Source organism: Crocodylus siamensis, chromosome 9 (assembly GCF_052110815.1).
Source record: "Crocodylus siamensis isolate JL-2025a chromosome 9, ASM5211081v1, whole genome shotgun sequence".
NCBI classification, from domain to species: Eukaryota; Metazoa; Chordata; order Crocodylia; family Crocodylidae; genus Crocodylus; species Crocodylus siamensis.
This window is the reverse complement of record NC_143403.1, coordinates 44,305,336-44,330,721: the sequence shown is the minus strand read 5'-3', so window position 1 is coordinate 44,330,721 and position 25,386 is coordinate 44,305,336. Positions and strand designations below refer to the sequence as shown.

The window sequence follows — 25,386 nt, the reverse complement described above, 5'->3', positions numbered from 1 at the left end:
TTGAGTAGACTGGATGTAAGGTGGATAGAAAATTGGCTGGAGCAGCAGGCTCAGAGAGTAGTAATCAATAGCTCGATGTTTAGTTGGCAGCTGGTATCAAGTGCAGTACCCCAAGGCCGGTTTTGTTCAATGTCTTCATCAACAACCTGAAAGATGGCATAGAGTGCACCCTCAGCAAGTTTGTACATGACACTAAGCTGGGGGGAATAGTAGAGGTTAGGGCTAGGTTTCAGAGTGACCTAGACAAATTGGAGGATTGGGCCAAAAGAAATCTCATGAGGTTCAACAAGGACAAGTGCAAAGTCCTGCACTTAGGACAAAACAATCCCATTCACCAGTACAGGCTGGGAGCTGACTGGCTGGGCAGCAGGTGTGCAGAAAAGGACCTGAGGATTACAGTGGACAGTAAGCTGAATATGAGCCAACAGTGTGACCTTGTTGCAAAGAAGGCTAACAGCATACTGGATTGCATTGGTAGGTGTGTTGCCAGTAGGTCAAGGGAAGTGATTATTCCCCTGTATTCAGCACTGGTGGAAGCCACATCTGGAGTACTGTGTTCTGTTTGGGCCGCCTACTACAGAAAGGATGCGGACAAATTGGAGAGAGTCCAGTGGAGGGCAGTGAAAATGGCTTGAGGACATGACTTCTGAGGAGAGTCTGAGAGAACTGGGCTTATTTAATCTAGAGAAGAGAAGATTGAGAGGGGATTTTATAGCAGCCTTGAACTACCTGAAGGGTGGTTCGGAAGAGGATCGAGTTACACTGTTCCGGTGGCAGGTGACAGAACAAGGAGCAACTGTCTCAAGGTGCAGCAAGGGAAGTCTCGGTTAGATAGGAAGAATTTTTTCACTAGAAGGGTAGTAAAACACTGGAACGTGTTACCCAGAGAGCTGGTAGAAGCTCCATCCTTAGAGGTTTTCCAAACCTAGCTAGACAATGCTTTGGCTGCTATGATTTAGTTGGGGGTGGTCCTCCTTTGAGTAGGGGGTTGAACTAATTGGTCCCTTCCAAATCAAATTTTCTATGATTCTATGATAAATGTGTAAAAGAATCATAACCAAGTCTAATAGGATTGCCAGTCTCCAGTTTTGTCCTTACTAATTTTATTTTCATAGCTGAAGGTACTGTTATAATATTGTGCTTTCCATGTAAAGTCTCAAAATCAGTTGCAGTTGTCAGTTAATTAATCCCTGCACCCATGTTGAAAAGAAGAGAGGTCATGTTAATATTATCCTAATCTCTCAGGTGGGTAAACTGAGGCACACATTTGAGCTAAAACTTTCAAAAGTGCCTAGGTGACTTGAGAGCCAGAGTCCCATTTATTTCCAGTGAGACTTAGGGCTTTCAGTTGCTTTTGAAAAATAGGCTTTTCTAGAATTGAGGGAATTTCTATTTAAGTATGCCTGGCTCCAGTGGCAGCCAGGGAACGCAGATTATATGAAAGCAATTTGTCTGGAGCTTGGAACAGAGGGTGTGTGTGAGTGTCTGTGTGCTTGGGACAGAGGAGGTGTGTGTGTGCCCTCAGGTTGTTTTGTACTCATTGAAAGCGCCTGGGTAACAAAAGTGCAGAAGCTGGGGTCCAGTCTCACTATAGTGAAGCTTCAAGGTTTTCCCTTGAGAGAAGTGGAGGCCTAAGACCTAGTAAAAAGGAATATACTCGCTAAGGAAGTGACTAGTAGTGAGGTGTGGTGCATGCAGCAATCCCTAGGAGTGCTGATCTTATCAACTAACTCAGAGGCCGCTTGCAGAGAGTGTTGATCGATGGGATGGTCTCATCCTGGAGGGCTGTCTCCAGTGGGGTCCCCTGGGGATCAGTGGTAGGACCTGTGCTATTCAGTATATTCATTAACGATTTGGAAGAAGAGGTAAGAAGGCGCAATGATTAAGTTTGCAGATGATACCAAGCTGTGGGGAAACATGGGCACACCACAGGATAGAGCAGAAGTCCAGGAGGACCTTGACAGGCTGGACTTATGGGTGGAACAAAATCAGATGAGGTTTAACAGGGAGAAGTGCAAGGCACCTGGGTAGGAAGAACCCTCACCACAACTATACAGTGGGTGGTGGTCTACTGGCTGGCACAACATCTGAACGAGACCTGGGGGTCATGATTGACTGGAAGATAAATATGACCCAACAGTGTGATGAGGCTGCCAAAAGGGCCAATAAAACTTGTGCATGCATCAGCTGCTGTGTGGCCAATAGATCCACAGAGGTACTCCTCCCTCTCTATTCAATGTTGGTGAGGTCTCAGTTGGAGTATGGTGCCCAGTTCTGAGCACCATGCTTTGAGAAGGACATGGATAAGCTCAAGAGGGTACAAAGACAGGCTGCCTGTTTGATTAAGGACTTGGAGGATAGGCCCTGTGAGGAGAGGCTCCAGGAACTGAGCCTGTTCAGCCTGAGGAAGAGAAGGCTGAGAGGTGACTTGATAGCTGCCTACAAGTACATTGTGGGGAGTATCAGGAACTAGGAGAGCAACTATTCAGGAGGGCACCTCAAGGGAGGACATGGACTAGTGGGCATAAACTAATAGAGGGTAAATTCAGGTTGAATATAAGGAACAACTTCTTCTCTGTAAGGGTCACCAGCATCTGGAACTGCACTCCTAGCAGAGGTGGTGCAGTTGTCATCCTTGGAGGTGTTCAAGATGAGGCTCAACAGGCACCTTGCCCAGCTCATCTGAGCCCAATACTTCCTGCCCATGGCAGTGGACTGGATTTGATGATCGTACAGGTCCCTTCCGGTTCTGTGATTCTATGATTCTAACTTCAAATCCTGGTATAATTTACATTTCATAGATTTCATAGATTTCATAGACATTAGGGCTGGAAGGGACCTCGGGAGATCATCGAGTCCAGCCCCCTGCCAAAAGGGCAGGAAGTCAGCTGGGGTCATAGGATCCCAGCAAGATAAGCATCCAATTTACTCTTGAAGGTGTTCAATGTAGGTGCTTGAACCACCTCCGCTGGCAGACTGTTCCAGACCTTGGGGGCTCGGACAGTAAAGAAATTCTTCCTTATGTCCAGCCTGAAACGGTCTTGCAGGAGTTTATGACCGTTTGACCTCGTCATCCCTTGGGGCGCTCTGGTGAACAGATGTTCCCCCAGATCCTGGTGGTCACCCCTGATAAACTTATAGGTGGCCATCAGATCACCCCTGAGCCTGCGCTTTTCCAGGCTAAAGAGTCCCATGGCTCTCAGCCTGTCATCGTAAGATCTGTTTTCCTGACCTCTGATCATGCACGTGGCTCTCCTCTGGACTCTCTCAAGCTTCTCCACATCCTTTTTGAATTGTGGAGCCCAAAACTGGACTCAGTACTCCAGCTGCGGCCTCACCAAGGCCGAGTACAAGGGGAGAATGACGTCCCGGGATTTGCTCGAGAAGCATCTATGGATGCACGCCAGCATTTTGGTCGCTTTACTAGCCGCAGCATCGCACTGGAGGCTCGTGTTCATCTTGTGGTCAACGATGACCCCCAAGTCTTTTTCTTCTGTAGTGCTGACCAACGTAGCACTGCCGAGCCTATAAGGAAGCTGCAGGTTTTTCCTCCCAAGGTGGAGAACCTTGCATTTTTCGGTGTTAAACACCATGAGGTTCTCATCTGCCCATTTGCTGAGCTTGTCCAGGTCAGCCTGGATCACTCGCCTATCTTCTGGCGTGGATGCTTTGCCCCAAAGTTTGGTGTCATCGGCGAACTTGGCCAGTCCACTCCTGACTCCAATGTCCACATCGTTAATGAAGATGTTGAACAGTATGGGTCCCAGGACAGAGCCTTGAGGGACCCCACTGATCACAGGGCACCACGATGAGTGACTGCCATCAATCACAACCCTCTGGGTCCGACCATGGAGCCAATTTCCCAGCCAGCGGATCGTGGTGGAGCCAAGGCCACAACTGGCCAGTTTGGCCAAGAGGTGATCATGGGATACCAGATCAAAAGCTTTTTTGAAGTCAAGATATATGACATCAATCTCTTCTCCCTTGTCCAGGTGATAGGTCACCTGGTCATGGAAGGAAATGAGATCGGTCAAACAAGACCTACCCGCAACAAACCCGTGCTGACTGTCCCTTAGGATGTTAGCCTGGGCCAGTCCCTCAAGGATGGCCTCCTTAATAAACTTTTCTAAGATCTTCCCCAGGATAGAAGTCAGGCTAATGGGCCTGTAGTTAGCCGGATCCACTCTCCTCCCTTTCTTGAAGATCGGCACCACACTGGCCTTCTTCCAGTCTTCGGGCACTACACAAGAGCGCCAGGAGTTTTCAAAGATCTGTGCCAGGGGCTGGGCTATGACGCTCGCCAGTTCCTTGAGTACCCTGGGGTGCAGGTTGTCAGGGCCAGCTGACTTGAAGGTATCCAGCTTCTCAAGGTGTCCCTTCACGAGGTCAGCATTGATGGAGGGTAGGGGATCCCCCTCACCCAGATTTCCCTGTCCCATAGCAGGCATGGGCATCCCGTGTGACTGATGAAAGACTGACGCAAAGTACCTATTTAATAGGTTGGCCTTTTTCTGGGCGTCAGTTGTCAGTTGCCCCATCTGGTTTAGCAGGGGTTCAACATTGCCCTTGCTTTTCCTCCAGCTACCCACATATCTGAAAAAGGACTTTTTGTTGTCCTTGATGCCTGAAGCTAGTTGGAGTTCAGTTGCAGCCTTGGCTTTCCTGGTTTGCTCCCTGCAGGACCGGACCAGCACGGAGTAATCCTCCTTGGAGGTGAATCCCGTCCTCCATCCTTTGTAGGCTTTCCTTTTTAGCCACAGTAGGTCCGCTAGGTCTCTGGAGAGCCAGGAGGGCTGCTGTGCCTTCTTGCTGCCTTTCCTCCATGTTGGAATATATTTAGCTTGTGCACTGAGGATCACTTCCTTGAGAAGCAACCACTCTTCTTGAACTCCCATCTCCCTGGGGTCACGGTCCCTGAGGGCCTGACCGACAAGCCTCTTGAGCTTGTCAGAGTTGGCTTTTCTGAAGTCAAGGACTTCTGTGTTGCTGACTGACTTGCCAGCTTTACGGCGGATGGTGAAGGTGATCAGCTCGTGGTCGCTGTCACCCAACTTCCCATCAATCACTAGGTCGCCGATTAGGTCATCCCCCGTAGTCAGTACCAGGTCAAGCAGCGCTTTGCCTCTCGTTGGCCCATAGACTTCTTGAGTCAGGTAGAGGTCATCCATGCACGAGAGAAAGCTTTGCGCCGGCTCAGATTTAGCTGAGTGATCTTCCCAGGAGATGTCCGGGTAATTGAAGTCACCCATGACAACCAGGGTCCTGGAGCAAGCGGCCTCAGTCAGTTCCTGGGCGAACTCCTGGTCAAGCTCGGGACTTTGAGTGGGAGGTCTGTAGTAGACTGCCACCATTGTGTCCCCTGTGCCGTATTCCCCACGAATTTTTACCCAGAGGGTCTCTAGCTGTCCATGCCGGTCGCCAACTTCAGCTTGCAGGGACATGTAGCTTTCCTTCACGCAGAGAGCTACACCCCCGCCCATTTTTGTCAACACGATCCCTCCTGTACAGGGTATAGCCCTCTATACCTGTGGTCCAGTCATGGGTGGAGTCCCACCAGGTCTCCGTTATCCCAGTGACATCATATTTCTTTGCACTGAGCAGGAGGACGAGCTCGTCCTGCTTGTTGCCCAGGCTCCTGGCATTAGTGTACAGGCAGGCAAGTGTGCCCTTGGGGGCTCTTGCCTTGCCCACAGATTGTGCCAGGGCTGGGGCAGGGGTGGGCTCCCTTAAGTGCCCCCTAAGTGCCTTGGTCCGCTGGCTTTGCAAGGGCCGTTCAGCGGGCCAGCAGGGGCGGTAGTTCCCCCATCCCCCAGCAGGTTTAGTTTAAAGCCCGGTGGAGCAGGTCAGCCAGCCTGGCTGAGAAGAGCCTCCTCCCCAGGGGAGAGAGATGGAGGCCATCTCTTCCCAGCAGCTCGCTGCCTCTCTCTCCAAAGAGCGGGCTGTGGTCATGGAAGCCAAAGCCTTCCCGATAACACCAGCGCCGCAGTCTTTGGTTCACCATGTGGATCCTCCTCTCCCTCCTCAGCCCATAGCCCGAGACTGGGAGGATCGACGAAAACACCACCTGAGCTCCCAGACCCCTAAGCCCCGCTCCCAACTCCCTGTAGCGCCTCATGACCTGGCTGGGGGTGCTCCGAGCCGTGTAAACATTAGTTTACAAAAGCACAATAAATTATGCTGCTGTCAATATGCTGTGTGCCCAGGCCTTTAAGTAAGTGTTCTTGCTCAGAGTTTTTATGAACAACTGCAGAAAGAAACACTTCCATAAATAAAAACATAGAAGAGTAACATTTTTAAAAGTGTCCTTGGAAGATGCCCACCCATGCAATTGAGTTTAATATTGCACATGTAATTTCAAAGGCCCTTTAAAATGGGCCTTCTAACCCCTCAGTACTAATACAGCACCAGTGTTGTGTAGCTAAGATATGGAGAGGGTAATTCAGAGATGCTGGTACTTCCTGTATAAGCATGTTACCTGAAGTGGCAAAAAAATGGAGGCTGTGCTACAGTGGCTCCTCTTGGAGCGTATGCTAGCTTACAGGATAAGGACAGCAGAGCCCTCTGCTCTGCTTGGGACAGAGTTTGCTTTCTGGCAGCTGTGCGTGGTAGGAGCTGGAAGGGCACAGCGCAGTATCAAAGTGTATTCTGTCTGCAGAGCTCCAAGGCACTGTCAGAGCCTGTTAACAGATAGAGTCTGGGCTCCATTTTTACTGCTAGTAAATGCTCACAAACCCACCATTCCAAGCAGCTGAGAATCTTCTTTTACAGTTAACATTAGATACATATTTTAGTTAAAAAATCATGACAGTCTGTTGGATTCATTTGTGTAGCAGTTGGCTGCATCCTCTGGCATTTTTTCAGGGCTGCAGAGTTAGTGTCATGAAATTATGGGTCTTGTTCTTACTGCTCCTTTACCATTTGCCTGGAGCCCCAGAGTGGGGAATACACTGACTCTGCCACTAGGAATCCTGTGTTCAATGAGTTTGGCCCCAGTTGTCCTACAGCTCCCATTCAAACATGGAAAGAGGAGCCAAAGTCACCCTGTGACTTGCCGCATTGTTCACTCCAAAGGGTCAACCAGTGGAACAGCTGCGATATTTGTTTCATAGAGTTAAAATCAGAAGGGATCATTAATCAGATTGTCTGATCTCCTGTATAGTGTGCCATTATATTCCATACAAATACCCTGTATCAAGCCCAGTAACCTTATTTAAAGTACTGAAGTCCTCAGCTGATTAGGTGAGACAGGTCCAAATGATCCCAGCAGATGACCAGGTGACAAACCTGGCTAGACAAAACATGATCAGGCTACATCTCACACATGGAGTGAGGCTGCACAGTAACTGGAAACAAAGATAGTCCTGTAATATTTCACATATTTCCTGGCTGACCCTGTATGATGTACAATGGACTTCAAGAGATGGGATAAGAGAGAGAGTGGTCCAATGCTCTGAGGTAATCAGAGAATCCTCCTTATATGCCTGGCTGGGGTGTCTTACTCTTAGGTCAGAGTCACTCTGATTGCCTGATTTGAGGTTAGGAAGGAGGTTTCTACCTAGTGAGGTTAGCAGAGATCTTTGGGGTGGTTTTCATGTTCTTGAAGCTGCAAGGGAATTCAAATCAGTGTGGGTGGGCACTGTTTAAATACCTTTCCCCTTAGTATTCGCTCTGTTTCTGTGAGATGCAGGCTCCTGGGCTTGATGGGTCTGTGGTCTGACCCAGTACAAGACTTCTTATGTTCTCAGGTTTGTTGTTGGGGGAATTTGTCTGGATTACCTTATCTCTAATTTACTTTATGGTTGTTGGTGGAATGCAGTGGTTAAACTTAAGGCAGAACTGCTAAGAGTCGAGCCTGTGTCTCAGATCTGCCTTGAGACAGCTGGGAGAGAGCAGATAAAGAGTTACATTGTTTTATTTGGGGTCCCTGCAGCTCATTACCAGCACTTACCAGAACAATACTTTAAAACCAGCTATAGGAACCCCATGTCTTATGAACTCCAGTATCTCTGATGTGAGTCTAAGTATGATTTTGCCTGTGATCATTCACTCTGGCATTCTGAAGATTATAAAAAAAGAGAAGAAAGGAAGAAACACCACCCCCCCAGGGACAAGTAGCAGTGCCCAGAGATTGAGGTTTAAAAATTGGCTGCTGCACATTTGGCAGAACCTCATGTATGGAAACTTCCTGTGGGTTTGCACTGTGCAGACTGGATTGTTTAGAATGATCATTCAGCCTCATGCCAATGAAGGACTACAAAGATATTTTCAGGATGATTGCCAATAAGTGTCAAAAATTCAGATATATCGTATAGATAAAAGCACAGTAACATATGGTATAAATGAATTTGAATTCTAAACTTCTAGTTACTTATGTTCTAAAAACCTGGCTGTTACCAGTCTAGTCATATAGTCCAGCGAGTTGGGCATCTCAACAGTTTTGACAAACACCACAAGAAGCATCTTCTTATCTTTAAACATCAAAACTCCTTTTAAAATTTGGCCTGATGTTCAAAGGAGGACATGGGCATTTAAAACATGATAGAGATGGTGTTTAGGAACTGGATCAAATTGTTCTCATAGGCATCTAGAAAAGGCAGTGCCTGAAATCTAGGTACCCTGTTCCAGAAGGTAATCCACATTATCAGGATTGGGGGTGTAGAATTCCCAAACAATTAGTGAAGATGGGTAGCTCCAGAGCAGGGGTGGGCAATTATTTTGGGTGAAGGCCCACTTACTGAGTTTTGCAAGCCATTGAGTGCTGCATGACAGGCAGCCAGGGGCAGATAAATATTAATTTTAAAAAAATTTTAGGGGCCCCACGGGCTGGATAGAATGGCCTGACAGGCTGCATCCGGCCCATGGGCTGTATTTTGTCCACCGCTACTTCAGAGGATGATTCAGGCCACCTAGGCATTAAGCAGGGAGTCTCCTAGAAGCAGCCAGTGAGAAATGCACAGGGGTATGTCTGAACTCCAGTCTCTCCTCAGACCTTGGGCATCTGACTGGCATGTGAATGTTGGGCACCCTTGTTTTCTTGGGATCCAGAGTGCCCAGAAGTGAGGTGCCTAATTTACACTGACAACTGCATTTAGTTTAAAGAAAAATATAGCATCTTGCAGTCTCTGTTAAATACAGAATTTCTCTGGGAGGGTAGAAACTTGTGTTTTGGTCACTGCTTCCCAGGTTGTTTGTTCATTTTACCTTAGATGGTCAGTGGCTAAAAAACAGAAATCACAGTAGGAGCAGAGACCAAAATCCAGGTTCTGCAAATGTATGGGGTAGAGTGCTTCACTTGGTAGTGAACTCAGTGCTGCTGGGACTTAGGCAGGCTTTAAGCACATTCCAGCTCCCATCTGGATTACAGTGGAGCTCAAGTAGAATTTGGTGCCTAACATTTAGTAAGCTCTGGCCCACACCAGTAAAAGGCAGCCAACTCCTGGTTTAGAGCTGAGTGAGTCTCCCACTTACCAAGACTCACTCAGAAATTGGTTCCTAGACTTCTGCCATCTGAAAGAGCTCAAACCATACCCCCAGTCTCCCAGGAGAATGCCAGGTGAGAGATGAGGCTGGAGAGGAGGGACTCTCCTCTTTTCCCATTGAACCTATAGCACTGGAAGGCAGCCAGGCATGCAAGATGTGTTGGATCCAAAATAAAGAGCAACAAGTAATGCAAGTGGCTGTAGCCTAGTGGTGCCGATACTCAGCTGGGAGGGACTGTCTTGGGTCCTGGTCCCTGCTTCCTGGATTGTTTGTTCATTTAACTTTTAGAAGGTATTGGGTTAAAAAAAAAAAGAAATTGGGACTCTGGAACTCTCCCCTCCCCGCTGCCAAGTGAGTCTCTAACCACTAGGCTGCTGAGTCAAGTTCCTTCTCATTTGCTTTCTTTTGGGCCCATGGATCTTACATGTTGCATAATCCCAGCTTCAGCAGCTGGGGTAGAGAGTATGTCTCAATATAGTTGATAGCCTGGTGCATAAGGCACTCTCTTGAGAGATGGGAGATATGGGTTTGGCCCTCTCAGGTGTATCATACTGTTAATACATTGGAAAGTACATCAGAGAGGTTCAAAGATGCCACAAAATGACCACTACAGAGCAAAGGCTCCTCCGCAGAAGCTAAAACTTTGTTTCCATCCTAGCCCATGAGTCCCAATCTGTCTGTAATAGAGCTCCAGACCCTACACTGATGTGATGGGACAAGCAGAGAGGAACTTCCAGCCTGGATTAAAAGATATGATTTTGTCTTAGTTACTAATGACACCGCCAAGTGTTAAAAGTGAAGGAATGTTGGAACTCCACTTTTGCTGACTCTCTTGATGATGTTTGTTTTGCAGATTTCTCTGAATGTAAACAGTAGAAGTCCATAACATTGTCTTCCCTTTCAGGAGCTTGATGTTACACTGGTTTAGATTCAAGTCCTTCAAGACACCACTGACTTGCTTAAAAATCACTGCTCCTTTTGCAAAGTTAAAATAATCAAGGAGAAGTCTTTAGTTTAGTTGTTTCTGTACAAAATCTTAATGTGGAATCAGAATGTTGTGTCCCTTCTTAAATATGTGAGCTTTGGAATAAAGTTCTGTAGGAAACTTGACTGGGAGGAGGAGCCCCAGAAGTCCCTGAAGACTGTCTTCCATCACAGTGGAATAGAGTGTGGTGACATCAGTGTTGGAACACTGATGTGAATGGAAGTAGCAGAAGTGATGCACTGTATTCTTCCGTGATAAGAAAGTCCTGTATAAAGGGTGACTGAGGGGCTGTCCTACACAGATGAAATGTTAGCAAGAAGGTGAAACCTAGCAACTGTACTTGTGTTCCCTTTCAGGGACGCACTGGATGCTGCTACCCTGCTTTATAATGAGGTGGATGAAGGCGTCCATCGGCTGGTGATGTTGTCAAACAAACGCATCCAGGAGCTGGAGCTAGTGATGGAGTTTGAGAGCTGTGAAGAATGTTTTAAGGAGGTAAGGCCAGTTTGTCTCTGATATAATGAATAGCTGTGTGGTTACAATTTGAATGCATGTTTCAGAAAGGTTCTGTGTACTTGGGTTCTTGTCAGGCCTTGAATACATTGCATTTGGAACAATATATTAAGGGTCCCCAAAGGATGACCCACATCACTAAAACATTCCACAAATAACATAGCACTTCAGCACTCTTTTCCCATGAATAGGTGAGTGCTTCCCTACATGATTAACATTGTATTAGTTGATATTCCTACCCTGGTAAGATGCATGCATTTGGGGACTGGTTTTCAGATGAGAGTACCAAGTCAAAAGGGAATCTTTATGCTCTGTACCTCTGAAAACTTATCCTTTAACATCTAATTTGAAGGAGTTAACCTCAGCTAGTTTGCTCCTGATATATACTGATTCACCTGAGAGAAGACTTAGGCCTTCACAGCCATCCTTGGTGAGTAGCACAACTGACCCGGAATCTTCTGGGAATTCTCCATTCCACTTTCCTCTCCTCTGGGGAGAACTGGTTTTATTTAGAGATGCAGCCAATCCCGTAGTCCTGTGAGAAAAGGTGTATCCAGGGGTTGATGATTCTTAAAGATCCTTCCATTCAGAGGAAGACAAGTGCTGTGCCCCTCTCCTTAGCACAATAAGCCTGATGCAAGAAGCCTGAGTTTATACTACCAAACAGAATTCATAAATTGCACATAGACAGGTCCCCCAAACAGTTACCTCGATATTGTCTGCTGAGCTGCATTTGGAACTCAATTGAGTAAAAAGCTTAAGTCACCAGAGGGCTGAGATTGCTCAGGACTGTGCTTTATTTACAGCTCCCAGGTTTGGAATAGGACTTGGAAGTGCTGCCACCCTGCTGATTTTGCTGTGTTGTGTGAAACAGTGCTGAACTCCAGCAAAGAGAGTCAGTCCTTAGTCAAGTGACTTTACCCAGCTATACCTAAGAGTATGAATCCAGAACACTGGCAGTCATTGGCTTGTGATAAAAAGCCAGCAGGAGCTAGCCTGGACACTAGAGATTATATGAGGAGTTGTCTTCAAAAATAGAGAATGGTATTTTTAGCCCCCAAATAACCATGAAGTTCCCTTAAGGGGCAGGATGCCATTAATGTGCTCACAGGGATACAGATGGTCCTCATCCTTCTGCCGACATAATATGCCAGAGGGGAAGACCTGGCAGCAAATAGATCTTTTTTCCTTTTGGCAGCAAGGGCAGCAGAAACATAGGACCAGCCTGAGATGTAGGGCGTTCACCAGACTGCAGTTCACTGAGAAGCTCAGAGATGAAGCAGCTACTTGCCTAATGCCATATGGTCAACAGTAGGGCTTAGCAATTATCCTTTAATCTGAAATGGAAAAAGTCTGTGCAGAAAGCAGAAGGTTTGCACTGGAAAGCCAAGATGTGGGGAGAACTGTTCACTCACATTCTTTCCAGCGATTAAATGATCAGCCTTTACCAGAGAAGCTCCCAGCTCTTTCCACACAAAAGCCAGCCTTTGCAGAGGAGCAATGATTGGTTAATAGCATGGTTGTTTTTCCCCTTTTCTCTAGGTCAGCAGTTGGATTGAGAATGTTGGCAGGAAGCAGCTGAAGGAAATGATCAACTTGGATGATTCACTGGAGATATTGCTTCAAACACAGAAACAGTTCAGGGAATTTGATCTTGTTGCCAGTGTAAGTTGTTTTCTCTTTGGAAAGATGTGCTTAACAGTACCCAAGTACAGACGAGATCATGGCATGACATGACTGCCACAATAGGGCAGGAGTTAGCTGGGGAGGGCAGCCTGCCAGGAAGAATGCATAGAATATGCTGACATGACTTCTGGGGATATGCCTGATAGTTCCCTCTGAGCGAGGTTTACGTATAGTGAGCTGCACGTCTGAGTGGAGACACTGTGTGCATCTCTAAGGCTAGAAATCGGTAGAGGTGCACCGATACATTGGTCTGATATTGGATCAGTACTAATATAAAGAAAACTGGCAGTATCAGATATCGGCCTGATGGACCCAATAATTTGGCCGATAAATGCCCGTGCTGCGTGCAGCTGCCATGCAGCACTCAGGCAGCATGGAGCACAGCCAGCAGCATGGAGAGCTGCCTCCAGTGGGTAAATCTGGTGTGGTGGAAGAGAACGGGGGAGGGAAGGGGAGTAGGCAGGAGGATCAATGCCTCTCCATGGTGAAGGAAGGGGTAAAGGTAGGACAGGTGCTTCCCAAGCGGGGTGGAGGGGGGCTGGAGCCACAGCTCACAGTGGGGGGAGGCGGTTCTCACCACTGCTTGCACCCTGGGAGGGCATCGGGATGGGGGGAGTGCGCCCTGGATTTGTGCGGGGTAGGCTGCAGCTGGGGCTGCGTGGGGCTCTTCTCAGGGGGGACTGGGCTTGGAGTGGGTGCCGGCGGTGCTGGGAGGATGCTGCATCCACTCCAGATTTCACCACTGCTCCACTCCCAGCACCGCCATCCCCAGCCATTTGGCATAGCCCTGGCTTTTCCCAGCACATGAGTGGAGGCAGGGCGTTGAGCTGGGGCTGCGCTGGGTGGTTGGTGGTGGTGGCATTGGGATTGGAGCAGCAGTGAAATTTGGGGTGGATGCAGCATCCTTGCAGTGCTGCCAGCACCCGCTCCGAGCCCAGCCCCTGCCAAGAATAGCCCCATGCTGAAGTCCACCCAACCTTCCCCATGCAGATCTGGGGACACATATCTGCCTGGTGTCCTCCCGGGGTGCTTGCAGCGGTGGGAGCCACCTCCTCCCCACAAACCCCAGCTCCAGCCCCCATCTGCCCTGCCTGGACACTGCCTGCCCTTTCCCCTACCCCCTCCCTCACCACAGGAGGCATTGATCTGCACCTCCCCACATGCCCCTTCCCTCCCCCTTCCCCTTCCACCGCATGGACTTACCAGCTGGAGGCAGCTGTATGGGAAATCGGATTGGTATTGGCCAATATGCCTCCTTAAATATCGGCTATCAGTATCAGCCCCAAAAATCTCTGTCGGTGCACCCCTAGAAATTGATGTTCCCAAATAAAACAGATCAGTCATGCCAGGATTTGGTTTAGCTAGGGATGATCCTGCCTCATCAGGGTGTTGGACTACATGACCTCCCAAGGTCTCTTCCAGCCCAACTTCTCTGATTCTCTATAATGTGTCCTGGCATGGCTGACCTACATCATGGGGCAAGACACGTTGCCTGTTGTCCCACCTGTTAATTCTGTGGGACAATGGAGAATGTATTTCTGTGGTGCTTGAGGAGCTTGGTGCACCCTGGGAATTCCCACACAGAATTGGGCTTCTGTAACCCTGGGAGTGCCTTTTGAGCTTTCTCTGCTTATGGAGACGTGTTCCAGAGATTCATAGATTCATAGATGTTAGGGTCGGAATGGACCTCAGTAGGTCATCAAGTCTGACCCCCTGCCCTGGGCAGGAAAAAGCACTGGTGTCAGATGACCCCAGCCTAGTGCTTGTCCAGTCTCCTCTTGAAGACCCCCAGGGTAGGGGAGACCACCACCTCCTTTGGAAGCCCATTCTAGGTTCTGGCAACCCTAACTGCGAAGAAGTTCTTTCTAACGTTCAGCCTAAATCTGCTTTCGAACAATTTGTGGCCATTGTTCCTAGTTACTCCAGGGGGTGCTCTAGTTAATAGAGCATCTCCTATTCCATGCTACCCTCCCCTGATGAATTTATAGACAGCCACAAGATCACTTCTCAGCCTTCTCTTGCAAAGGCTGAAGAGATCTAAGTCCCTCAGTCTCTCCTTGTAGGGCCTTGCCTGCAGGCCTCTGACCATATGAGTGGCCTTCCTCTGAACCTTCTCAAGATTCTCTGCATCCCCCTTGAAGTGCAGCACTTAAAACTGGATGCAGTACTCCAACTGCGGTCTGACCAGTGCCACATAGAGAGGAAGCATCTCCGCCCTGGACCTGTTCATCATGCATCTGCTAATGCATGATAAAGTGTGGTTAGCCTTGTTGATCGCTTCGTCACATTGACGATTCATGTTCATCTTGGAGTCAATTATGACTTCAGGATCCCTTTCTGCTGCTATGCTACTGAGAAGGTCATCCCCCAGCCTGTAAGTGTGTTGGTGGTTCTTTTTGTCCAGGTGCAGCACTTTGCATTTGTCCTTGTTGAACTGCATCCTATTTCATTCCGCCTGTTTTTCCAACCTGTCCAGATCCGCTTGGATCTGTTCCCTCCCCTCTGGTGTGTTAACTTTGCCTCATAATTTGGTATCATCTGCGAACTTGGACAGGGTGCTCTCCACGCCCTCATCCAAATCACTGATGAAGATATTGAATAGCACGGGTCCAGGGACCAAGCCTTGCAGGACTCCACTGCCCGCATCTTTCCAGGTCAATATTGACTTGTCCACCACTACTCTCTGGGTGCAACCCCCAAGCCAATTTGCCACCCACCTGACCGTGTAATCATTTACATCACAGCTTGTCAGTTTACTTACAAGAACAGAATGTGATACCCTATCAAAGGCTTTCTTAAAGTCTAGGTAAATGACATCTACCTCGATGTGTCCTGGTCAGAAAAAGAAAAAAGGGTAGTCTGGCAGGACCTACCCGCAGTGAACCTGATTTCCTTTTATCATTATTTCCCTTGTTGGGCTTCCACAAATGTGATCCTTAATGATTTTTCCAGAGTTTTCCCAAGGATAGAGGTGAAACTAACTGGCCTATAATTTCTGGGTTCCTCCCTCCTCCCCTTCTTGAAAACAGGGACTACATTTGCCCTTTTCCAGTCCTCTGGGACCTGACTGGAGCACTGTGAGTGCTCAAACAGCCGTGCCGGCGGCCCTGCTATGACACTGGCCAATTCCTTCAGCACCCTTGGATAAAGTTCATCTGGGCCCGCTGATTTGAACACATCCAGCCCCTCCAAGTACCCTTTCACTAAGTCTGTGCTAACAGTTGGTGGGCTGGTATCCCTCCTGTGTCTATCTGTGATCCAACCGGGAGATTTGTTTTGGTCCATGTCTAGGAATACAGATGAAAAGAACTCATTGAAGAGCTCAGCTTTGTCCCCCTTCTCCATCACCAATTGCCCTAGTTTGTCCTGTAGGGGTCCTATGCTACCCTGCGCCTTCCTTTTGCTCCCTATATATCTGAAGAAGGACTTTTTATTGTCCTTAATTTTTGTCACCAGCCTAAGTTTTAATCCTGCTTAGGCCTTCCTAACTGATTCCCTGCAAGTGCAAGCCAGGGAGGTATACTCCTCCTTGGTAGCAGCCCCCCGTTTCCACAGTCTGTATTACTCTTTCTTTGCCCTTAGGCTTTCCTGGACTTCCCTGTTCAGAGGGCTTCTTGGCCCCTTTTCCCCCTTCTGTGCGCAATAGGATTGTCTCCGTCTGTGCCTGTAGGACCGCTCCCTTGAAGAACAACCACCCTTTCGCCGATGCTCTTGTGCTTTAATGCCTCACTAACTAATCTCCTGAGCACACTGAAGTTAGCCTTTAAGACGTCTAGCACTTCAGCCATGCTAGTTAGTTTACCCACCCTTCACCAGATAGTGAATTCAAGCAATCAATGGTCACTATCCCCTAGGTTACATTGTACCTGCAGATTCCCCACCTGGTCATCCCCTGTAGCTAACGCCAACTCCAGCAAGGAGTTTCCCCTAGTGGGACCATATACCTCCTGCATTAGGTGGAGGTCCTGTATGCAGGTTAAGAACCTATGTGAGTGGGCAGATTTCGCTGACTGCTTCTCCCAGCAGATGTCAGGGTAGTTTAGGTCACCCATGACAACCATATCTCCCGACTGTACAGCCTCTGAGAGCTGTCTGGAGAATTCCAGGTCTAGCTCATCCTGCTGGTGTGGCGGTCTATAGTAGACCCCCACTACCAAGTCCCTTTCCCCTTGACCCCCTTGTATCCTGGCCCACGGTACCTTGGTTTGGCCCTCCCCTGATCCCATCTTGATTATAGAGGATGTATATTGTTCCTTAACATAGAGAGCAATACCCCCCCCCTTTTTCCCCACTCGATCCCATCTGTACAACCTGTAACCCTCAATGTCTACTGCCCAATCGTGAGTAGGGTCCCACCAGGTTTCAGCTAGTCCAACCAGGTTGAAGTTGTTGCTTGCAAGCAAGAGTGAAAATTCTTCCTGCTTGTTCCCCATGCTCCTAGCATTATTGTAGAGATATTTAAGCCCCACGATGCATGCCCTTTGTACCCCCCTGTCCTGATGTCTGTCGGGCCCCTTAGTGCTTACCTTAGTGCTTACCTGGGCTGATCCAGTGCAGGTAAGCACTAAAGTAAGCACTAAGGGGCCTGATAGACATCAGGATAGGGGAGTACCAAATCCTGGGGGAACATTTTGGTAAGGAGGGGAAAGCTGGGCATGCACTTCTGAGACCTAAAGGGACCTGCACAGATGTTCCTAAGGTGCACAAGATTGGGTGCCTCAAGTCCCTGGAGCACCTACTCAGAGCAGCTGGAGAGCATGGGCACTCAGGCTGCCCACCCTCTTGCGCTGTGAAGTAAATGGATGTCAAATAGCAAGCATATTAAATATGCATGGTTGGTAAAGCAAACAAAAACCCTGGTTTGCATCTATAGATGCTTCTCAAGTAAATCTCAGTATGTTATCCTCCCACTGTACTCAGCCTTGGTGAGGCCACAGCTGGAGTACTGCATCCAATTCTGGGCTTCGCAATTCAAGAAGGATGTCTTGAGAGAGTCCAGAGGAGAGCCACATGCATGATGACAGGGCAAGAGAATAGGCTTTATGAAGACAGGTTGAGAACCATGGAACTCTTCAGTCTGGAAAAGCATAGGCTCAGGGACGACCTGGTGGCTGCCTATAAGTACGCAAGGGGTGTTCATCAGGATCTGGGAGAAAGTTTGTTCACCAGAGCGCCTCAGAGAAAAAAAAGGACCAACGGTCATAAACTCCTACAAGACCATTTTAGGCTAGACATAAGAAAAAATTTCTTTACTGTCCAAGCCCCCAAGACCTGGAGTAGACTCCCTCCAGATGTGGTGTAGGCATCTACTCTGGACTTATTCAGGAAACGCTTGGATGCTTATCTTGCTGGGGTCCTTTGACCCTAGCTGTGTTCCTGCCCCTGGGGCAGGGGAGCTGGACTTGATGATCTTCAAGGTCCCTTCCAGCCCTAATGTCTATGAAATCTATGAAATGCTAAATACTAGTATAAATTGATACTACCTTTTGTCATGGCCACAAATTTGGGGCATTTTTTGGTGCAACAAAACATATGGACGTCTGTGTGCTTGGCCTTTGTGGTGATGTAAAAATTTTTACAGCAGCACAAGGCAATGTCTGTTTCCACCTTAAGAGGATCTGAGATGCTGTGCTATTGCCCCTTAAATGCCTGTGGAGCAGCGTGGGCTTCGGTGCTCTGCAAACTTAGGCTGAGGACTTTGCTGAACATATATGTCAGAGGGAAATCTAAAACCATTCTTCTCCAGGTGCCATGCACATCATCTAGACCAGGGGTTGGCAACCCCTGGCACACCTGCCGAACGTGGCATGTGAGGACATTTTGCTTGGCACGCCACAGCCAGACCCAGCTCTGGGTAGCTGCTGCCAGTGATGGAGCCAGACTGCTCCCAGCAGGGCTTGCAGTGTCTCAGTGTCTCCCGGGCTGCTCCCAGCAGGCAGCAGCTCCCCAGAGCCAGGGTTGGCTGCAGCCAAGAGGCTCCAAACAGCTGTGCTGGGCTCTGGCATCAGCTCTGCACCAGCACGTGCACGCGCGCCTCGGAATGGGCGGTGGGGGAGGGGCCTGAGGCAGCGCAGCCCTGGTCTTTCCCCCCACTCCCGGCATGGAGGTGATGAGGCTGGTGCAGGTGTTCATAGCCAACCCGGGCTCTGGGCAGCTGCAGCAAGCAGCGGGCAGGTTGCAAACAGCTGCGCCGGGGTCCACAGCTCTGGCGTCAGCTCCGTGCTGGTGGCGACTGCGTGTGCACCTCGGGGCGGACTGCGGGGCAGTGCAGCCCTCCCCAAGGTGCCTGTGCAGTCCTGTTTTTTAAGACCATATTAAAAAAGACCAGACTGCCTCCCTGCCAAACCCAGAACCACTGCCAAGAAACAAGGCCTTTCCACTCGCTCAGATTCCACCCATACCTGAATCTGGCAACTAGATGGAGGGTTCTGAGCACATATCTAAAAAGAGCCTAGTGGCTGTGCTGAGGTGTATGCTTAACACCCCTCTGATTCCTCTGCTCTCCTTAACTGGCAGAGGTGGATCAAGTGGCCAAGGCGGGTCAGCAATGGCCTATGCTTAGCAGGGATGTGAAATCATAGAATCATCAAGAAGTAGGGTTGGAAGGAACCTCCAGAAGTCATGTAGTCCCAACCCCCTGCTTTGGCAGGATTATCCCTGTCCCAACCATGCTATACAAACCATAATTTAAACTATATAAGACTATTATCGACCTTGACACAGCACAGACCTAACACCCTAACCTGCCACAGGTAAGCCAGGGGAACAATGGCAACCAAATAAACATGGCCTAATCCATCACTTCCTCTGGGTAAATCCACCTAAAAGCCCCTAGTTCCAGGCTACTTACCCCTAGCTGAGTGGGGAAGTCACATATCTCCTCATGAGAGCCCAGCCTGGAGCAAGGATTATTTAAAATATACTCCTGACCTCGTGGTGGACCCTTGGATCTCACTTCAGATTCTTAAAATAGTTCATTTTCTTTGATCCTAAGTAGCTTTTTGTTTTATCATGTAGGCCCTTTGATGCTAAGGCTACAGAGTCCCTGTATCTAACCTGACTCTCACAATTTAGTGGTTCCTTGTAATGATGATTATGCAGAGGAGCACCATTTTGTGAATTCCGTAGCATGCTAGAGTTAAGATCCAGTCTAGTTAGCCAGAACCATTCCCAGGCACTTTGAGTGCTGCTCAGGGTATCTGTTTGCAGGTCTCCACTGTACCCCACCGTAACCTAAAATTTTGCTTTTTGCTTTCAGGAATATTGTAGAAGGGGGCAGGAAGTGCTGAAGAAACTGAACAGGTGGGAAGACTTTTCCTCTGCAGACCTTCACATTTATAGGGTTAAGCTGCAAGCATATAGAAATCAATTGGAGGAATTCTGCACCCACCTGGATGAAAGTAGGAGTCGGATTAGTGAGACAGTCAGGCTGTATGAATTCTTTGACAAGGTAAGGAGTGAAATGTTGGAACAGCCTTCCAGGAGGAGCTGGGGGTGCTATGGGGAGGGAGGGGTGCAGAACTGATCTGGACTGGACTCAGTGACCCTATGGGTGAAGTCCCTTTTAGCCTAATACCTGTCATTTTTTAAATTTTTTTTGGTAGCTGGAGGAAAGTATATCTGTCCATGAAAAGGCCATTTCTAGTACAGAATGGGATAAAGAATGGGGAATGGTCTGCCACAATTCCTTGTTGGGACATAAGTGTCTGTGAGAGCCCTGCCTGGAGACCCAGGAACCAGATATCAGTTCTTTGCATCCAGAGTTACAGCGCTGATCACTGGTGGTGGGGCCTGGCCGTTGCTTATGCTGAAAACACTATGTCCTTCAGGCTGTGGACAGTACAATGCGGTGTTATGTCAAGAGAAAGCCCTCCAATCCAGCCATGAAAAGAGCCCATTCTCTGTTCTGTGCAAGTCTTTTCTATGCTAGTCCATTCAAAGAAGCAAGACCCCAGAACAAAGGGATGCCTAGGGCAGCAGAGCTTTCTGCTGGGTGGTGAGGCCCATAGGAAGCAAGCAGGACCAAAGGGATGACTAGGTTGAATGGTCACAAATTCCTGCAAGACGGTTTCAGGCTGAACATAAGGAAGAATTTCTTTACTGTCCGAGCCCCCAAGGTCTGGAACAGTCTGCCAGCGGAGGTGGTTCAAGCACCTACATCGAACACCTTCAAGAGTAAATTGGATGCTTATCTTGCTGGGATCCTATGACCCCAGCTGACTTCCTGCCCTTTGGGCAGGGGCCTGGACTCGATGATCTCCCGAGGTCCCTTCCAGCCCTGATGTCTATGAAATCTATGAAATAACCGACAAGGAAGAAATGGAGATGTGTATAAGGCTGGACCTGTTTTTGTTTGGGAGCTCTGCAGGTCCAGAATTCTCATGTGTTTGGTTTAAAGCAGACATGCCCTTTTGGTCTGCCTGCTACTGTATGGAGAGGAATGGGGGGCTGATGCAGTTTAGTTTCTGAGGCCACAGATAAATAAACAGCAGGATTTTCCAAGTGCATTTTAAAATCTAACTTTGGCAAGTGCAAAAGGCCAATGAGCTGTGTTCCATCTATTCCACACTTGCACAAACATTGGGTATGGAAGTTCTCAGATTCCAGAAAGAATAAGACACTCAGTGCTAAGCTTCACCAGATGCAGGTGCCACTTGGATGCTGTCTCTCTGTCTTGCCTTGTCAGCTAAAGGTGTTCAGGGTGGGGAGGGGGAATTCAGCTGAATGTGGAAACGTCAAAAACCATCCTCTGGGAGGGAGGAGCCTAGAGGAAGTACCCAGAACAGTGCTGTGCCACAAGGGAGGAGCTAGGTGAGTTCTCTGGCACTCTTCACATCTACTTTAGCTTGTCTCCAGAGTCCAATCTGCAGACTGCTCTTTGCTGCACACAAACAATTCCCATAGTGTCCAGCACAAGTTTCATGCTGTCACCAGGAGCAGAATATCATGTTAGTATTGTGGAGAGATCTTTTAAATATTTCATTACATCAGCTGATGACTGAAAAGGGGAGTTAGATGGCTGCTCTAGCAATAAGACTACAGAACACTTTACAACCAATGTAGCCCTGTAAATACAGATTGCTTTCATCGGCTGGGCAAACTGGGGCAGAAAGGTAGGTCCAGTGTTACAGGAAATCTGTAGTACCACCTAGCAGTAGCTCTCTCATCTCCTGCCCCTACTGCATACTGCCCTGTAATTACTGCATTATCTCTCCTTCTCTTAACACAGGCAGTAAACACCCCAAGCCCAGCCTGTAACTAAAGCCCTGGGTATACAACATGTTTCCATGGTTGCATCTGGTCTTTAAACTGACATGAAAAAGGAGCAGACACAAATGTATAGCTCATGCTGGTGTAACTTACTCATATCTAACGTAGAATTACCCAAGGAAAAGTCAGGGTAGAATGGCAGTGGCATAAATTATGCTATTGGAGGTGGGGGTATATAGAAATCATCCCATAGTAGCTGTTTGCTCAGGCAAATAGCTGTTCACCCACTTGTTCACACAAGTACTGTAATAGCAGCTTATAGTATACAGTCACCTCAACAGAGCTGTTCTACTGTCCACACCAAACCCAAGTGTCATTTGTATCAGTCTGCAAAACAGATATAAATCACACTGATGTAAAAAGGCCATGTGTCCAGGTCCTGAGCTGTAAAACTGGACAGCAATTCTGGCCTTTTTAGATTGGAAAACAAAAGAAACCTCAGTGGTGGTCATGGTCTTGAGGGTCTCAGAAGTACTAACCAGCTGCATAGCGGTTAAATACAAACTGACATGCAGTGGTATGGTTTTCAGAGCCTAAAACAGCAGAGGGGCCAAACTTTTTGACAGGTGTGCCACAAGGTAGCCCTGCACCTCCTCTGAATGCCACTCCCATTCCCTACCCAATCTGTTGTTCTGCTTTCATGCTCCCTGCCCTGTGATACCTACCCAATCTGCTGTTCTGCATTCTGCTTCCTGACCTATTTGCCACTGTGTTTCCTGCTCCCTCCCCAGTCTGGCTACCTCTGGGCTAGAATACAATGGGCATGTCTACAAATGCATTAAGGTGCTTTTTCTAATGTGCATTAAATTTAGTACCTCCAATGTGCGATACTAAAGAAATGCACATTAGGCTGCCTCAATGCACAGTAATAAATGCGCATGGTTTTTAAGTGATGTCTTATGCTCAGTAGGCTATTTTACTTCACATTAGCATAATTGCAGTTTTTTATGTGACACTTTAATGCGTGGTAAAATAAGCTACTGCGCATTAGAGCACACATATAGACATTCCCAATCTGTCCTCCTTGCTTTGTTTCCTTCTCATGGCGATTTATTAGGAGTCCATTTGTAAGTTTCTTTAAAAAAAAATGTTTAGCCCTTTAAAGCAAGCCAGTTAGCTTTAATTGCAAGAAGTGTAGTCCTTCTTCACAGAAAAATCCCCTGCAGCTGAGTCTTCTGCATGGTGTATGACTTGGGTTGCAAGAGTGAGAGGCTGGGTACAAGGAAAAGTAGCCTAGCTAAGTAGAGAGCAAATGTTTGACCTCACTGGTTTCAGTGGACCAGTCAATGATATCTATATCTTGTTGCATTTATAAAGGAGTAGTACATAAAATATGCTGCTATTTTAGGTAATTTGGTATGGCTGGACCTTTAACTTGCAGGATGTGCAGCCTCATTAACAAACCTTATTTGAGCAGCTTGAAAGTTTCAGGTGACAATTAGGTTAGCGCCGCTTCTCAAAATGCATTCTGTCTTTAAAAAGACAAGGTGGCAGCATGGTCTGTGGTGAGAAGGGAAGAGCAAAGTTCTGCTTAAATTAATTTACTCCTTTCTGTGGCTGGTCCTTTCTGTCCTCACATAATGACCTTTAGTTGGGAGTCTCCTGAACCTAACAGTCCCTCCTGATAAGCCAGAGGCTGGATGGGGAAGTCCAAAGTCAGCAAGGTCACTGGTCATCCTCCTCCAGAAGAGTTTCTGATGTGCCAGGTCTCATGGACTACAGGAGGGTGGTGAGGGTGCATCAGATGGAAGCCCTGCTGCCGTGCCTCTATAAATTTCCTATGCAGGAATGTAGCCCAGGTTATTCCACAGAAATCATAGGAATGGTCCATGTACATATTTTCTGCCAAAGGCTAAGCTGAATTCTAGAAAGCTGTTCACTGCTGTGCTTGTGGGAAGGGATTCCTGAGCCTTGTAGTTTTTGGAGCAGTGGGTGCAAGATGTGAGACAGGCAGGAAGCAAGCTCCTACAAACCTGTCCTTTAGAAGCTGCTGTAGATTGTAACTAGAGTGGAGCAGGAGGAGAGAGAGAAGCAGTTCAGCATTCAGTGTTTCCAAGACACAGTCTGGGTGAGTGAAAATTACTAGGCAAATAGGAATTGTCTGCAGGGTTTACTAAAGGCCAAGAAGAAGCAGTTGGAGAAAAGCTCTATGTAGCGAGGCAGCCTGAGCTGGCCAGACCACAGGAAACTTGCACACTAGTCTGTCTGGATTCTTCCTGTTCCCAGAGGATGCAGATAATGCCAAGTTGAATGTTTCCACACTTGCCTCTGTTTCTTTTATGGCAGGAGTCCTTGGTGCCTGACAGAGGTGGGGCAGTGGTAGAGCTGAGTGGGTGGGTGGGTGGGTAGATGAGGGATTGTTGGCCTTGCCCCTGCAGAAGGGGAAAGAGAACAGCATTGGTTTCCACTTCTACAAACCCAGCCTAGCTATGTTGAGAGACTGCTGTCTCCTCTGAAATTGACCCTCAGCTGTCTTCCATCCCTTGAGTATTCTGCTTCCAGGCTGTGGTAAGGGGACTTAGCACCACACTGCGTGAGGCCAGGCAAATAAAGACATATGTGAGACTGTAAAGCAGGGAGTTGATGGCATTTTCCAGCAGGTAACTGGGAATGACCCAGCTCAGGTCAAAGGTAGGTGGGCAGTAGGATCTAGCTGCTGCTTTTCTCCACTGCTCAGCTGAAAGGTGCTATAGAGAAAGTCCCTCTGCTGGAGCCCCAGGCAGCTGAGTGGCACAGCACAGAGGGAGCCCTCCCATTGCCAGATACCATTAAAGCCATGGCTCTGTGGCCAGGATCCAGAGGCTCTGTGAGCCATAGTTTGCTAACTCATGATATAAAGCTCTGGGGCTCACTTTGTTCTGATGAGATAATGACTGTGTTGGGCCTTCTGGCTACCCTCTTCCTCTCCTACTGCCTCTCATGGCCCATGGTGGTGCAGAGATGGGAGTCATCTCAGAACCAAAATGGCTGCAGGCCGCTTAAGTTTCACTTGCTGTCTTGTTAGCCATTTAATGTTTTTCTTTTAGATTTATGTCCCTGAGTAAAATCATTTCACCAGTTGTCTTTGATTCCCCCTGGACTCTGCCTGGAGCTTCTCAAACCATCAATTATCTTGGATTTACTAGAAAAAGAAACCTTTCCTGTGCACTGGAAGGATCCCTGCATGGGAGTCTGAGCTGCCCACAATTCCAAGGCTCGAAGCAGAGGCTTCCTCTTGCATGCAACAGGGTTGTGCAAGGTTGTGGCTCATTTGTGCCTCGCTGAAGATTCAGAGTGTTGCCCAGCCCCAGATTGGAAGCCATTTTCCATGGGGAGCACTGTCTCTGCTTCCCTTGGAGCAGCACTCCCAAGGATGTGCATTACATAGGAAGTTTGAGATTCCAGATAATGATGAGGGATTTAGAAACATGCTGCCCTGACAGGGGAAGAGTGCAAGGGACTTTCTTGGCAGA

The 25,386-nt window shown here is 48.1% G+C and overlaps 1 protein-coding gene across 2 annotated transcripts in view; it reads left to right on the top strand.

The window, feature by feature from the left end:
• Positions 1-25,386, top strand: part of PLEKHG4 (pleckstrin homology and RhoGEF domain containing G4) — a 199,486-nt gene that overhangs the window by 126,781 nt on the left and 47,319 nt on the right. For both annotated transcript variants that reach the window (XM_090062853.1, XM_090062854.1), the window contains exons 11-13: positions 10,822-10,960; positions 12,521-12,643; positions 19,923-20,114. In XM_090062853.1, the coding sequence (XP_089918979.1) occupies positions 10,822-10,960; positions 12,521-12,643; positions 19,923-20,114 (454 nt within the window). The remainder of the gene's footprint in view (positions 1-10,821; positions 10,961-12,520; positions 12,644-19,922; positions 20,115-25,386) is intronic.